The 14011-nt window shown below is 38.1% G+C and overlaps 1 protein-coding gene across 1 annotated transcript in view; it reads left to right on the top strand.

Moving 5' to 3' along the window:
• Nucleotides 1-14011, top strand: part of PROS1 (protein S) — an 84622-nt gene that overhangs the window by 21327 nt on the left and 49284 nt on the right. Inside the window, exons 2-3 of the mRNA XM_036349484.1 lie at nucleotides 1832-1989; nucleotides 4955-4979. Coding sequence (XP_036205377.1) covers nucleotides 1832-1989; nucleotides 4955-4979 — 183 coding nt within the window. The remainder of the gene's footprint in view (nucleotides 1-1831; nucleotides 1990-4954; nucleotides 4980-14011) is intronic.

The following is a 14011-nucleotide window of genomic DNA, read 5'->3' as shown; positions in this document are numbered from 1 at the left end:
GTATTTATTTATTTACTTATTTTTAATCCTCAGCTGAGGATATTTTTTCATTGATTTTTAGAGAGAGTGGAAAAGAGAGGGAAAGACAGAGAGAAGTATCAGTGTGAGAGAAACACATTGGTTGCCTCCTGCACACACCCCAACCAGGGCCCAAGTCAGGGAGGAGCCTGCAACCAAGATGTGCCCTTGACCAGAGTCGAAACTGGGACCCTTCAGTTCACAGGCTGATGCTCCATCCATTGAGCCAAACTGGCTAGGGCTGTTTTATAAGTCCTAAAGAGAAAGCTGAGAGGATTTTGTGATGATGTAGAATTGGGTTTTGAGGTAGGGGGAGAGGGGAAGGGGGAATGAAGGATTATTTCAATATATTTTGTCTGAGCTCTAGAAATTACCATCAATTGAGAGGTCAAGTGGAGGCAGTCAGATGGAGTGTGGAAATTAAAAGTTCACTTTTATGATGCCATATTTGAGATTTTTGGTCATCCAAGAGATGCCCACTAGCCAATTGGACATATGATCTGAAGTGAGGAGGGAGGCTCTAGCTAGAGATATAATGTATCATTAGGATATAGCCATGAAACCTCAAATAACCAATATTTACAGGTCAGTAAAAGGGGTCTGGGTCTGGTCAATGAGATACAAGAATAATGAAAACTGCCTTATGACCTGTAAGTTAGGTTTAAATATTGTATCCACGAAGCAATAATCAAGGCTGTCAAATAATACTTGTAGGTCATGGAAGATGAGGACTGATAATTAACCTTTAGAGTTCGTATCAGGATCTTGATAAAAGCAGCATGGTTAGAGTCACACAGAAAAGCCTGATTGGTGTGAGTGTGAAAGAATGGGAGGGACAGCTGTGCCAAGTGGAGCAAAGAAATGGGAGCATTTCTGATATGATTGAAATGCCTGTCATTAGAGGATGAAGAAGGCCATAGAGGGCATGCTAGGATTAGTCTCTGTGGATTCTAGAGTCTTCTGTACGGGCTTGCTTTTACCATGAATTTTTAGCTTCCTATTTGTATGAATAATTGTGTTAGCCTATTGAATATATTTTAAGTAGCTGATTGGACTATACTTCTGCTTTAGTGATCATGTGAGTTTTTCATTAAAATTAAGAAAGTGGCTTTCAAGATGGGATAGCTATGACTTTTTACATAGTCATTTCAGCATGATGCTATTTCCAATGTAGTTATAAGATAAACAGAAGTATCATCTGGTATGTATGACCTCCAGCATGAGCATGAAAAATTTGTGTAGATCATTATACTAATGCTATAGTTGGACACCAAACCTACTCTTTGAGTTGTTATCAAAGTGCTATATATCTGCACTTTTTCTTCAGTTCAACCATACTGATTTTAAATGTCATACAATTCGAAGGCAGAAAATGATTCTAATTATCACTAGAGGCCTGCTGCATGGATTTGTGCACCAATGGGGTTCTTCGGCCTGGCCCGTAGGGATTGGGCCAAAACTGGCTCTTTAACATCTCCAAAGGGGTCCTGGATTGTGAGAGGGCACAGGCCAGGATGAGGGACCCCACTGGTGCACGATTGGGGCTGGGGAGAGACCACGGGAGGGCTCCAGGACGTTTCTGGCCCGTCTCGCCCAGTCCCGATCGGCTGGACCCCAGCAGCAAGTTAACTTACTGGTTGGAGCATCTGCCCCCTGGTGGTCAGTGCATGTTATAGAGACTGGTCAGATGGTTGAACGTATGGTTGGACACTTAGCCTATTAGGCTTTTATTATATAGGATTGTTTAAAAAATAATATATTTTATGTGGAGAAATGAAATATTTCTTTATATAAACTTATTTTTTTCCTTCAGTTTTGTCAAAGCAACATGCCTCACAAGTTCTGGTTAGGAAACGCCGAGCAAATCATCCCTTTGAAGAAGTCAAACCGGGTAATCTTGAAAGAGAGTGCATTGAAGAACTGTGCAATAAAGAAGAAGCCAGGGAGATCTTTGAAAATTACCCTGAAACGGTAAGAGCTCATGACAATTAACGTTAGCACAGCTAGTCATACGATTATAGACAGAACAGTTCCAGCTTGAGTCTGTGTTCCTCTGTGTTCCTTTTTAATGTTAAGTGATTGTGTATATATCACATTTCACATGTAACCATTGAAGTATTTCAGAAGGAAATACCTTCAAAGGAAGGTGGACTAGTCAGGAAGATGCTATTGCCAAAAGCAATGCTCTTACCAATCTAGTATTTAATTATAAATTAAATACTACCAGCAAATAGTATCAACCTCATGGTTTGTAAATACTTTCTTCCAACCATAACTTGGTAATATGGGGTAGGGAGGGAAGACATCTTAAATATAATGTGTGTGCATGTTTGTGTGCGCATATGTACAGACATGGGTGGGTACCAACATGTGATTGCATTGTTATCACTATACTTAATTAAATATCTCCAGGCATTTTTAACCAGCCTTTAATCTAGAGCTTGGTACATAATAGGTACTCTGTGAATCCTTACTGAAGAATTCACTCAGGCCCTAGCCAGTTTGGCTTGGTGGATAGAGCGTCGGCCTGTGGACTGAAGGGTCCCATGTTCGATTCCGGTCAAGAGCATGTACCTTGGTTGTGGGCACATCTCCAGTGGGGGGTGTGCAGGAGGCAGCCGATCGATGTTTCTCTCTCATTGATGTTTCTAACTCTCTGTCTCTCTCCCTTCCTCTCAGTAAAAAAATCAATAAAATATATTAAAACAAAAAAAAAATGAATTCTCTCAGCACTGTATTTCCTGAGTATATTTTGATTTATTCCATAAATCCTTGAGAACTTTCCTGAGCCATTTTATATCATCAGTCATTCCTAGGGTTAGAATTTACATCTTAGTGTATTAATTTTTCCAAGTTAGTTTACAAAAATCTAACCATAAACATCCCTAAATATGCAGAAATATGACCTTATCTTTAGTCCTCTTACTTCCCAGGCCAGGATATTCTCCAAAATATACTGTAGGTGGCAGTATAAATAGTGCCTCTAAGAATTCAAGTTTGATAACCTTCATGGTCACCTCAGATATTTTCTTTTCTGAGATGAACTATATAACCAAAAGGAAATGAGGAAGAACATATATACAAAGGCCCTCCTGCACCTCTCCCATGGCTCTTAGGACCATGAGATAACGAGGAAGAATCATCTCTATAGTTGGAGAACTTGTCCAAGACAGTAATAAGTTGTGTTCTCTTTAATTCTTTTACCTCCACCTACCTTTATAGGTTCAAAAGGAATTTTTTCCAAGGTACCTAAAGATTCATTTTTAATACCCTCTGGGATTGACGCAAAATGTTTCTCTTAATTCTGTTGCTTTTGTGGATAAGCACTTGGCAAGAGAAAAATATTTTCTTCCACACAATATACAGAGTATTCTTATTTTTTAGGAAATAGATACACACACCTTTATTTTTATTATAGAAATTTAAAATATATACCAAAATACAGAGAACAATATAATAAACCCCAATATACCTTCCCTTTATTCTCAACAATGATCAGTAATCTACCATACTTGTTTTACCCGTTTTCTACTATGCCCACTCTAGTTTTGTTTTGTTTGCTGGAACATTTTAAAGCAAGTGTGCATGGCTGAGATATCATACTGTATCACTCATACATAAATACTTGATTATGTTAGCATCTGAGTAGCAAATAGGGAGGCCAAAGACCATAATGGAGTGAAGGGAAGATAGTGGGGAAGAGAACTCATGAATGTTTTTTCTCTCCACTCATTCTGATGGAGGTCTCATTGACAAAAGAGAAAGATATGACAGACAAAAGAAGAAATGGGAAAAGTAAAAGGAAAGAAGAAACATTTGTTACTGCTTCTCACTTCCATCCTGCCTCATCCACTCACTGTCCACGTCCCTAATACCCTAATTCACATTCCCAATCTCTACCCCTTTGTTTACCTCCCCATTATCCCTAATACATTCCTTTCAGCCATCACATAATCTCCTTTTGAACCTATTCATTATTGCTTATCCTCCTGGCTTCTGTTCTGTAGAAGACACTGCTGTCTGAAACACTTGATGGGAGATCCTATCCTTATAAACTAGTAGATGTGTTGTGTAGGTTTATATGTGAGAGAAAGAAACAGTGAAGACTTTTGACTCTGTATTGGATGAAGTTATAGTTTGCACTTCATTATGTTTTTGTGTAGAAACACTGGTTCCTCATGAGGTGTTCTTGTGCTTTTAATGTTACACATTAGATATATTATGACTTAAGAAGGCTTTTGTGAACCAGCCTGAGAACCTTACCATTAGAAATCATTTTTAAAATTTTCTCTCTCTGGTGAAGTATATTTCTTAGTCCAAATTACTGATTTACAGACAAATTTTTGGTACATAGCCAATTAAAAAGTAAGGTATTACTTGTACTCATGATGCTAAAAGATAAATGTCCACTTCAATTCAGTTCAGATGATATCAGTCTTATTCAGCATTGGATCTGGTATGTGTAATCAGCATGGCATGAAATGTGTCAAATGATCTGATCTCTATGGGAAAAATAAAGGATTTACAAAAAGGGGACATATATGATTATATTTGATAGCTTCAATAGAACCTGTTTTCAAATTAGAAATTTTTGAAGCATAATTTAATAGATCACTATTGCCTTAAGACTAAGCATCTGATTAGCTGAATGTTATTAGTTATCTACTCCTAGTATGTTTTGCTATAGAAAAGAATCTTATAATGTGGAGATGACAATTGTATGTAACTTATTTGCATCTTTAAAAAGATATATATTTAAAGTTTTTCGCCTTCACCATTTATTCCCCCTATACCCTCCTCCACATTCACCTACACCCCTCCCCTCCTCTCACCACATATTTGCATCTTTAAAGTAAAAACACATTTCAAAATTGTTTTAACTCTATAGTGAAATTTAACTTTCTAAGATAACTTATTTATTTTTCTTTCTTTCTAGGAATATTTTTATCCAAAATATTTAGGTAAGTTCAAAGGCTTTTATTCACATAATTCTAGAAATGGAAGGGAGTTAGATATGATCAAGTCTAGTCCTCTACTTGTATATGTCATCCAATACAATTTCATTGGCCTTGGGAGGAAGATTCCATTCTATATGCAATATTGCTGTTCTTTTATTAAAGTTACGTAGAAAAATTTTAGAATTGTCCTTTAATTACCATGTGGAATTTTGACATTTAGTTTTTTCAATTTCCTGTCTTTCTCATAGAGTCATTGGGCTAATACTAAGCTATATTTAGGTCCTGGGTTATCTTTTAATAAAAGAGAATATCTCTGAGAGAAAAACTCCCCAGAGCTGTGGCATAAATAATTATTGAAATGATTAACAGCTTCTCCCTTGGCAACATCACTTTATCATTTCCTCCAGTATCTCTCTCCATGTTTTGCTTTGGTACACAATTCTGGACTTCCCAGGAGTGAGGTCATTTCCGTACCCAAACAGATGAGATGATTCCAACTAAATATCAGTTAAAGATAACTAGGTTTCGGTTTGCTTTAAGGAAATATGAGAACATTTGTATTAATATTACTTGGGATAGTTGTTAGCATTTCTCAGCAATGAAAGTCGAGTATAATTTTCTCACCTCTTTCTGATGGGATTCTCTGTAGGTGGAGCCCACAAAGGTGTGCTCTTGTCCTCTTTAGGCTCAGATTACTCCCCATTGGTGCCTCTTTCCATCCCACTCTCATCCCAGCCAACGTGAGCTTCGAGCCCTGTGAAAAAGAAAAATGAATCTTCCTTAAAAAAAAAAAAAAGGTAGAAATGTACTCTGATACACATGAATTACTATGTAGCTTAAAATTTATTGATATAATTTTGTGAATAACTTTCTATTATTCTATTTTTTCTCTTGAAATTTGAGGGTTTAATTATAGTTTAGAGCTTCACTTTTTGTTTGTTTTTGAATACCCATGCACAGCCTCCAGAGACCATGTTTAGATTGGGTATATCTCTTCTTTCCCCCCTTTCCTCGGGAGCCTGATATTGAAATGATGGTATGTGCTTATATCTTCCCTTCAGGACAATTAACAATTAGGAGCCTAATAAGACCCTTTTAGGACCAAGTGCTCATTTTCATAGTCCTGAAGTAGTTACTCTTTCTTTCTTTTCTTTTCTTTTTTTTTTTTATTGATTTTATTGATTTTTTACAGAGAGGAAGGGAGAGAGATAGAGAGTTAGAAACATCGATGAGAGAGAAACATCGATCAGCTGCCTCCTGCACATCCCCCACTGGGGATGTGCCCGCAACCCAGGTACATGCCCTTGACTGGAATCGAACCTGGGACCTTTCAGTCCGCAGGCCGACGCTCTATCCACTGAGCCAAACCGGTTCCGGCTAGTTACTCTTTCATTTATGAGTGTCCACAATGGTCTGACTCACTTTCTTTCTTTCTTTCTTTTTTTTTTTTTGGTAATCCTCACCTGAGGATATTTTTCCTTTGGTTTTTAGAGAGACTGGAAGGGGCAGAGAAAGGCACAGAGAGAGAAACATCACTGTGAGAGAGTCACATCAATTGGTTGCCTACTGTACACGTGATAGAGCCTGCAACCGAGGTACGTGCCCTTGACCAGAATTGAACCCAGTACCCTTCAGTCCGTAGGCCGAAGCTCTATTCACTGAGCCAAACCGGGTAGGGCTATACATGACTCACTTTCTAAAGCAAAAACTACAGGTCTGCACTGTTAAAGTGGAGAAAAGATAGAATAATAAGACTATTTCAACTTCTCAATTTTAGGTAGAAATTTGATTATGTTATAATTAAAACAGGCAATATTTGAATATTAAAAAGTTACAAGCTTGCATTAAAAAACATAGTGTTAATCTCTATTTCTTAAGTCCGTGTATTGAAACTGTTTCTGTAGGTGTCTAAACTCTAGAAAATATATACATTTGATCACAGAGTATATTTCGATAAAGATAAATAAGATTTTAATAGAATATTATGTGTTTTGGAGGAGTTCCTTAGGTAAAACATTTTTCCTTTATTTTCCTTTTATTTTTCTCAACTTCCTCTTTGCTGGCTCAACCCAACTTTCTCTTCTCTTTACCTGTCTTATTTGGCAGCATGGTGGAAAAGCTAAGTATCAAATAAAAAAATAAGTAAGTAAGATGTAGGCTCTAGTTAAAGACCTAAATCATTTCTACTGTGTTAGGTTATGCAAGTTATTTAACTTTTTAGCTTCTGTATTTAAATGTACACTATATTTTTTAACTTCAGAACTATTGGGAATACCAAATAAGTACATTTATGGAGATACACTTTTTATTGTGTTAATTTTTTTAAGTGTAAAGTATTATCATTTAATCAACCCGTATATGAAATAAAATATATTCTTACTATGGTTTATTTTTTTAATTCAAATTTCATATTTTGGACCTTATTTATACACAGGCATATGTGATTAATTCCACTGTTGAAGACAGAAAAGAAATGCTCTAAGTTAAACTTTTCTGTCATTTGATTTATATATTTTGTAGGCCAGATTTTTCTACTTGATAAAAAACCTACTTGATAAAATCCTATCCATGGTAATCCTAACAGTAATTTTACTAATTACCTCAGTCCATGCATAGAGCTCCTTACCGTGAGATAAGAACACCCATGAGATCAGATCACTAATAACCCATACTTTTTGGACAGTGTTTAGATTTGGAGTTTCAGGGGTTCAGAAAGCACCTCAATCTCTCCACATATCCCATTACTGCATTGAAAACATAGAATTTGGACAGAAATGCTCTGTTTGTTTTTATATTTATTTTTTCTCAGGTTATTTTTTAGATTTTTTTAAAATTAATTTTTAGAGAGAGGAGGGGAGAGGGAGAGAGAGATAGAAATATCCATGAGAGAGAAACATCATGGATCGGCTGCCTCCTGCACACCACCTACTGGGGATTGAGCCCCAAACCCGAGCATGTGCCCTGACCCGGAATGGAACACGACCTCTTGGCTCCTGGGTTGATGCTCAACCACTGAGCCACAGCAGCTGGGCAATGCTCTGGGTTTTCAAGTTGTGTTCTTTTCCTTAGAAAATAGAATAAATAACTCTACCAGATATATTACCTTTAAAATATCACCTGATAGAGTGGAAGATTCTATTAATGGGAGAGAAACTTTTGGGGAAGAATGCTAAATTCTGAGCCTAAATATAAACATTAGAAATTATTTTTAATTTCTAGTTCTTACCAAGTTGGTGAATTAGCCCAGACTGCCGACTTCCCTTAAAATCATCTCAAGGGAAACATTAGCATTCCAGGAACTAATAATAACAAAATAAAACTTTAAAACAAAAACAAGAAATATGAGAAACCCATGGGCAGACTAAAGACTGGTTTGACCTAGCATGGGGATCGGGTGCTGACTGCTGATGCGGCAGTTGGAGGACAGGTCAGAATACTTAAAAAAGGATCTAAGCATTCCAATCAAGAGAGACTTTTGAAGGTAAACCCTGAGTGACAAGGAATAAGGAAATAATAAAAATAGGGATAGAAATAAGTTAAATGGAAAACAAAAGAGAGATTAACAAAAACAGTATATCTTTCTTTGAAAAGTATAAATTAGACTGACCTCTTGTAAGGATAATCAAAGAAAAAGAAAGAGGGAATGCCAAAACAAAGTGGAGGATAAAAATGGGAAATACTGGAAACTCCCAATATAGATGAGATTTATAATAAAATAAAGATCATCATAAAATATTACAAATAGCTATACCAAAATATATTTAGAAACTGGATAAAATGGACACATTCCTAGAAATATATAAACATCTATAATTTTACATGAAGAAATAGAGAACTTGATTTTATAAATGAGAACTAAATAAGTTAACCTCCTCCCCACTTAAAGCTTTCTCCTTTGTGTTCCCTCAACTCCAAACCCAGATGTTATATGAGTGAGTTCTTCTACACTTAAAATTGTCCTAGAAAATAGAAAAATAGAAAAAGATCTATGTTGTGAGTTTATTCTAAAAGACTGGTGTGGATCTTGATTCCAAAATCAGATAAGGACAATGCAAGAAAATAAAAATATAATTCCTTTTCATTTATGAATTCTAAGTAAAATTACATCCAGTCTGATGTAAACTATATTAAAAATAATGTCATGGTAATGTAGATTTTATTCCAGAAATTCAAGGAGGTTTAACATCAGAAAATCCATTAATGTAATTCTCCACGTGGTTTATTAGTACCTCAATTCATACAGAAAAAGTAGTTGATAAAGTTCAACACTTAATTATGATAAAAAACTTTTGGCAAACTACAATTACTAGTATAGGAGAACTTTCTGAGCTTTGTAAAGGTTATATATGGAATAACCATGTAATTTATCTTTCAAATTTTGATGTTTTGTTTATGTCTAATATTACACTAGATAAATGCCAAGTAAAAAAGAATAAGTAGGACTCTCCTGGGTAAATTGGCATGTATGGTAATGCTAATGATATACACACAACATGAGAGAAAGAAAGAATGGAAGGATGGAAGGATGGAATAAGAGAAGGAAGAAAAGGAAGGGAAAAATAAGAACAAAACATTATACTTAATGGGTAAACTTTAGATATAGTCTCTTTATGATTGATAGCAAAAATAGAAGCACTTCAGGTTGCAGATAAATCAAGGAAAGAAAAGTAAGAATAGTATAGATCATGAGGCAAAATCTATGGCTATCATTATTTGTAATTGATATGATGATATATTGCTAGGAAAAAACATTATCCACAGACAAAATATTAGAACATGTACGAAATATTAGATAGTTCTGAGTCTACCCCATAAAAATCAGTAGTAGTTCTTTATACAAACAACTAGTAGTCCTGCACACAAATCCGTGCCCCCCTCATAGCTTGCTGCCCTGTCCCCTCCTGTAGTTCTCTGCTGCCCTCTTGTAGCCAATAGCTCGCTGCCGCCCTCCTGTAGCTCTCCGCCAGCTGCCCTGCCCTCCTGTAGCTCCCCATCCCCCCCCCACTCCCTCCCATAGCTTGCTGCCCTGCTCCCTCCTGTAGCTCTCCGTCACCTGCTTGTAGCTCACTGCCCCACCCTCCTGCTGATCCGTGATCCGGTCGTTGTGTAACGACCATTTGCATATTACATCTTTATTATATAGGATAGTCCAGTAAAAAATAAAAAGTTGATACCATTCACAATAGCAGAAAATCCAATAGAATATCTACAAATATCTTAGGAATATATAAAACAGCTAGAGGGAAAATTTTAACTCAACTTAAGGTCATAGAAGATGAACTGAAATCATAGAAAAATATTTCATGTTCTTGAATTGAGTGATGCAGCAGCAGCGGGGTGATGGGGGCGGCACCTTCCCCTGATTGGCCAGGTCGCCTCTGGCAGAGGGAGGCTTAGGCTGCGAGGTAGAGGTGGTTAGGGGCAATCTGGCTGGCAGGGGCCAAGATAAGGGTGATCAGGTCGGCAGGAGACAAGGTTGGGGCAATCAGGCTGGCCGGGGGGGCAAGGTAGGGGTAATCAGGCCAGCAGGGGGGCAGTTAGGGGTAATCAAACTGGCAGGCAGGCAGAGGCAGTTAGGGGTAATCAGGCAGGCAGGTAGAGGAGTTAGGGGCGATCAATCAGGCAGGCAGGCAAGAGTTTAGGAGCCAGTGGTCCTAGATTGCTAGAGGGATGTCCATCTGCCAGTTTAGGCCCGATCCCTGCAGGCAGTTGAACATCCCCTGAGGGGTCCCAGATTGGAGAGGGTGCAGGCTGGGCTGAGGGACCCCCCCCCCCCCCGCATGAATTTTGTGCACCAGGCCTCTAGTTAATAATACAATGCTATAGAAACAAAACCACTTGCTATTGTCAAAGGAACATGTAGACTAATGAATTTAAAGAGTTTAGAAACATCTATTTATATATGGAACCTAATATTTGGTAAAGATGATACCATATGTCACCTTGAATTGTTTAGAAGATCATGTTGGAAAGACTGGCTAACTATAATCAGAAAAATAAATCTGGGTTCCTAACTATCATCAAATGAAAAGATGGATCATAGGTGAAATAACAATACACACTAATGTTAAAATAAAGTAAAACAATTGAAACGAAACAAAAACTATATGAGAATATCTTTATGATCAATGGCATGGAACAAGAAAACCTCAAATGCACAAACCATAAGGCAAAATAATTGGTAAATTTGATTACAATAAAATTAAGGACTTCTCTTAAAAGACAAAAGGGATATGATTAAGAGACAGGTAAGAGAATGAGATGATATTATGAATGTTTAAAGTTTTGCAAACCTACATGAACAATGGATAAGTGCCAAAAGAAAAATGATTACAAAATAATAAACTATTCAGAGAAGGAAACCCCAATTTTTATTTATTTTTTAAAATATTTACTTATTTATTTAGTGTTAATCCTCACCTAAGGATAGTTTTCCATTGATTTTTAGAGAGAGTGGAAGGGTGAGGGACACATCAATTGGTTGCCTTCCACATGTGCTGGACAAGGGCTGGAGATTGAGCCTTCCACTGAGGTCTGTGCCCTTGACTGGAATCAAACAAGGACCCTTCAGTCCACAAGACAATGCTCTGTCCATTGAGCCAAACCAGCTAGGGAAGAAACCCCAATTAAAACAAAATGAGATATGCTCCATCTCACTGGAAATCAGAAAAACAATGAGATGTCACTTGATTACCCACTAGAGGCCCAGTGCACAAAATTCAGGCATGGATAGGGTCCCTAGGCCTGGCCAGTGATCAGGGCTGATCGGGGCCTTCCAGCTGCCAGCTGGAGCCTCCCTTCCCCCGCTGCCAGCCAGGGCCTTCATTTGTTCTGTGCTGCCCCCTGGTGGTCAACACACATCATAGCGAGCGATCAAATTCCCAGTTGAACTCCCAAGGGGACACTTTGCATATTAGCCATATATATATTAGAGACCCGATGCACAATATTTATGCAGGAGTAGGCCTTCCTTCCCTCGGCTGCTGGCACCAGCTTCCCTCTGGCACCCGGGTGCGGGCATCCCTTGCAGCCCTGGCTTTGTCCGGAAGGTCATTCGGAAGGACGTCGGTCTAATTAGCATATTACACTTTTATTATTATAGATATATATTCTGGAAACTATTAGAAAGCCAGAATATGAAAATTCTTATGCTGTGATGGTGGGAGTGCACCTCTGGAGAGCCCCTAAGTTCATGCCTAGCTAATGATCCTGCAATTCCAGAAACCCTTTAGAATCTATTCCATAGAATTTCTTATTCATGTGCTAACGAGACATGCATGAAGATATACCCATTGCAGTGCTGCTTATAGAGGTGGGAAATTGGAAGCAATCTGAGTATTGCAGATAGAGAGGATTTTTAAAATGGTGATTGCATGCCATGAGTAATATTTAGAAGTTAGAAGCAATAAGTTATATATAATAGCATGGATAGATAGATCATAAAAATATAATGCTAAGGAAGAAATATCAGAAAACATGATACATATTACACAACCATTTATAGAAATGAAAATTCATGTACACAAAATTATAAATCTGTATTTTATAAGAACACATACAAATAAAAATGCATGTTAATTAATTAGAATAATTGCATAAGGAGTGATTGGGAGTGGAAATGGAGATAAAAAGCTGCAAGCAACAGGCTTTTTAAAGACAGATAATAGTAATGTATCATCAAGAGGGGAATATGAATAACAGTCTTCCACTTAATGAACAAACACTTAGATTTTTATGTGATGGCATCTTCTGTGATATAAAGACAGAAAGATGCAAATGTAGTTTCTCAAAGAAAAGAAAAATTTGCCAGACTCTGGTTCCACTACAATGCCAATAAAACTTTTGTTTAGGGCAATTTGAACTATTTTTTAAAATTGACCAATTCAGACAAGTAGTTCAGTGGTGCCTATATCAGGTGGTAAAAGAGAATCAAATAATTTGGTCCCTAATAATATTAATGAGGAAAAAGGTGAATAGAAGGTGCGTGTAGGAATTTTCATAGTCTAGACTAGTGGCTGGCAAACTGCGGCTCGGAAAACCACGGCTCGCGAGCCACATGCGGCTCTTTGGCCCCTTGAGTGTGGCTCTTCCACGCAATACCGGCTTTCCACAAAATACCGACTTCTGCGCATGGGCCACGAAGTTTCAATTGCACTGTACGTGTGCGCCCACACATGGTATTGTGTGGAAGAGCCACACTCAAGGGGCCAAAGAGCCGCATGTGGCTCGTGAGCCACGGTTTGCCGACCACGGGTCTAGACCAAGTGTAATCATCAGGGTCCTTATACAGGGAGGCAGGAGATCAGAGTAGGTAGTAGGTTATATACCAATGAAGCAAAAGTTGGTAGTGATGTGAAGGTAGGCCTACTGGTACAAGCCAAGGAATGCAGGTGGCTTCTAAAATCTGAAAAAAGGCAAGGAAATCAATTCTCCCTTGAAGTCTCCAGAAGGGATGCAGCCCGGCTGAGACTGTAATTTTAGACTTCTGGTTCCTATAGCTGTAAGAGAATAAACTTACATTGATTTAAGCACTAAGGTTATGGTAATTTGTCACAGCAGCAGTAAGATACTAATGTACATACTGACTTCAAATGGAGCCTCTGAATCAACCTGTTATACATTGTACCTTCCACAAATGGCTGCAGAAATATCTCCCATCACACATACTCTTCTGCAATACCTCTTGCCACTTCCCATTCACTACATGGAGTCCATGCTTGCCACCTCTCCCCCTTGAATCTGTGTGGAACCTGGGACCGCTTCGATCAATAGAATGGTGGAAGTGACAAAATGCCTCCTAGTTGGCCTGGCAACTTCCACTTTTTCCTCCTGAAAGCTAGCTACCCTGAAAGAAGTGCCACGTTAGAACCAGCATGCTAAGAGAAACTCAACCTCATGGAGCAGCCCTGCAGCATGATGTGCCACATGGAGAGAGAGCGATGCCATGAGCCCGAGCTGTCGGACATGTGAATGAAAAGCTATCTCGGAGGTGGACCCTCCAGGATGTGCAGCAGGGACAAACAGCCCAACACTTT

The sequence above is a fragment of the Myotis myotis genome, unplaced genomic scaffold, assembly GCF_014108235.1.
Source record: "Myotis myotis isolate mMyoMyo1 unplaced genomic scaffold, mMyoMyo1.p scaffold_m19_p_2, whole genome shotgun sequence".
Taxonomy (NCBI): domain Eukaryota; kingdom Metazoa; phylum Chordata; class Mammalia; order Chiroptera; family Vespertilionidae; genus Myotis; species Myotis myotis.
The sequence above is the reverse complement of the archived record's forward strand: the minus strand, read 5'-3'. Positions and strand labels throughout refer to the sequence as shown.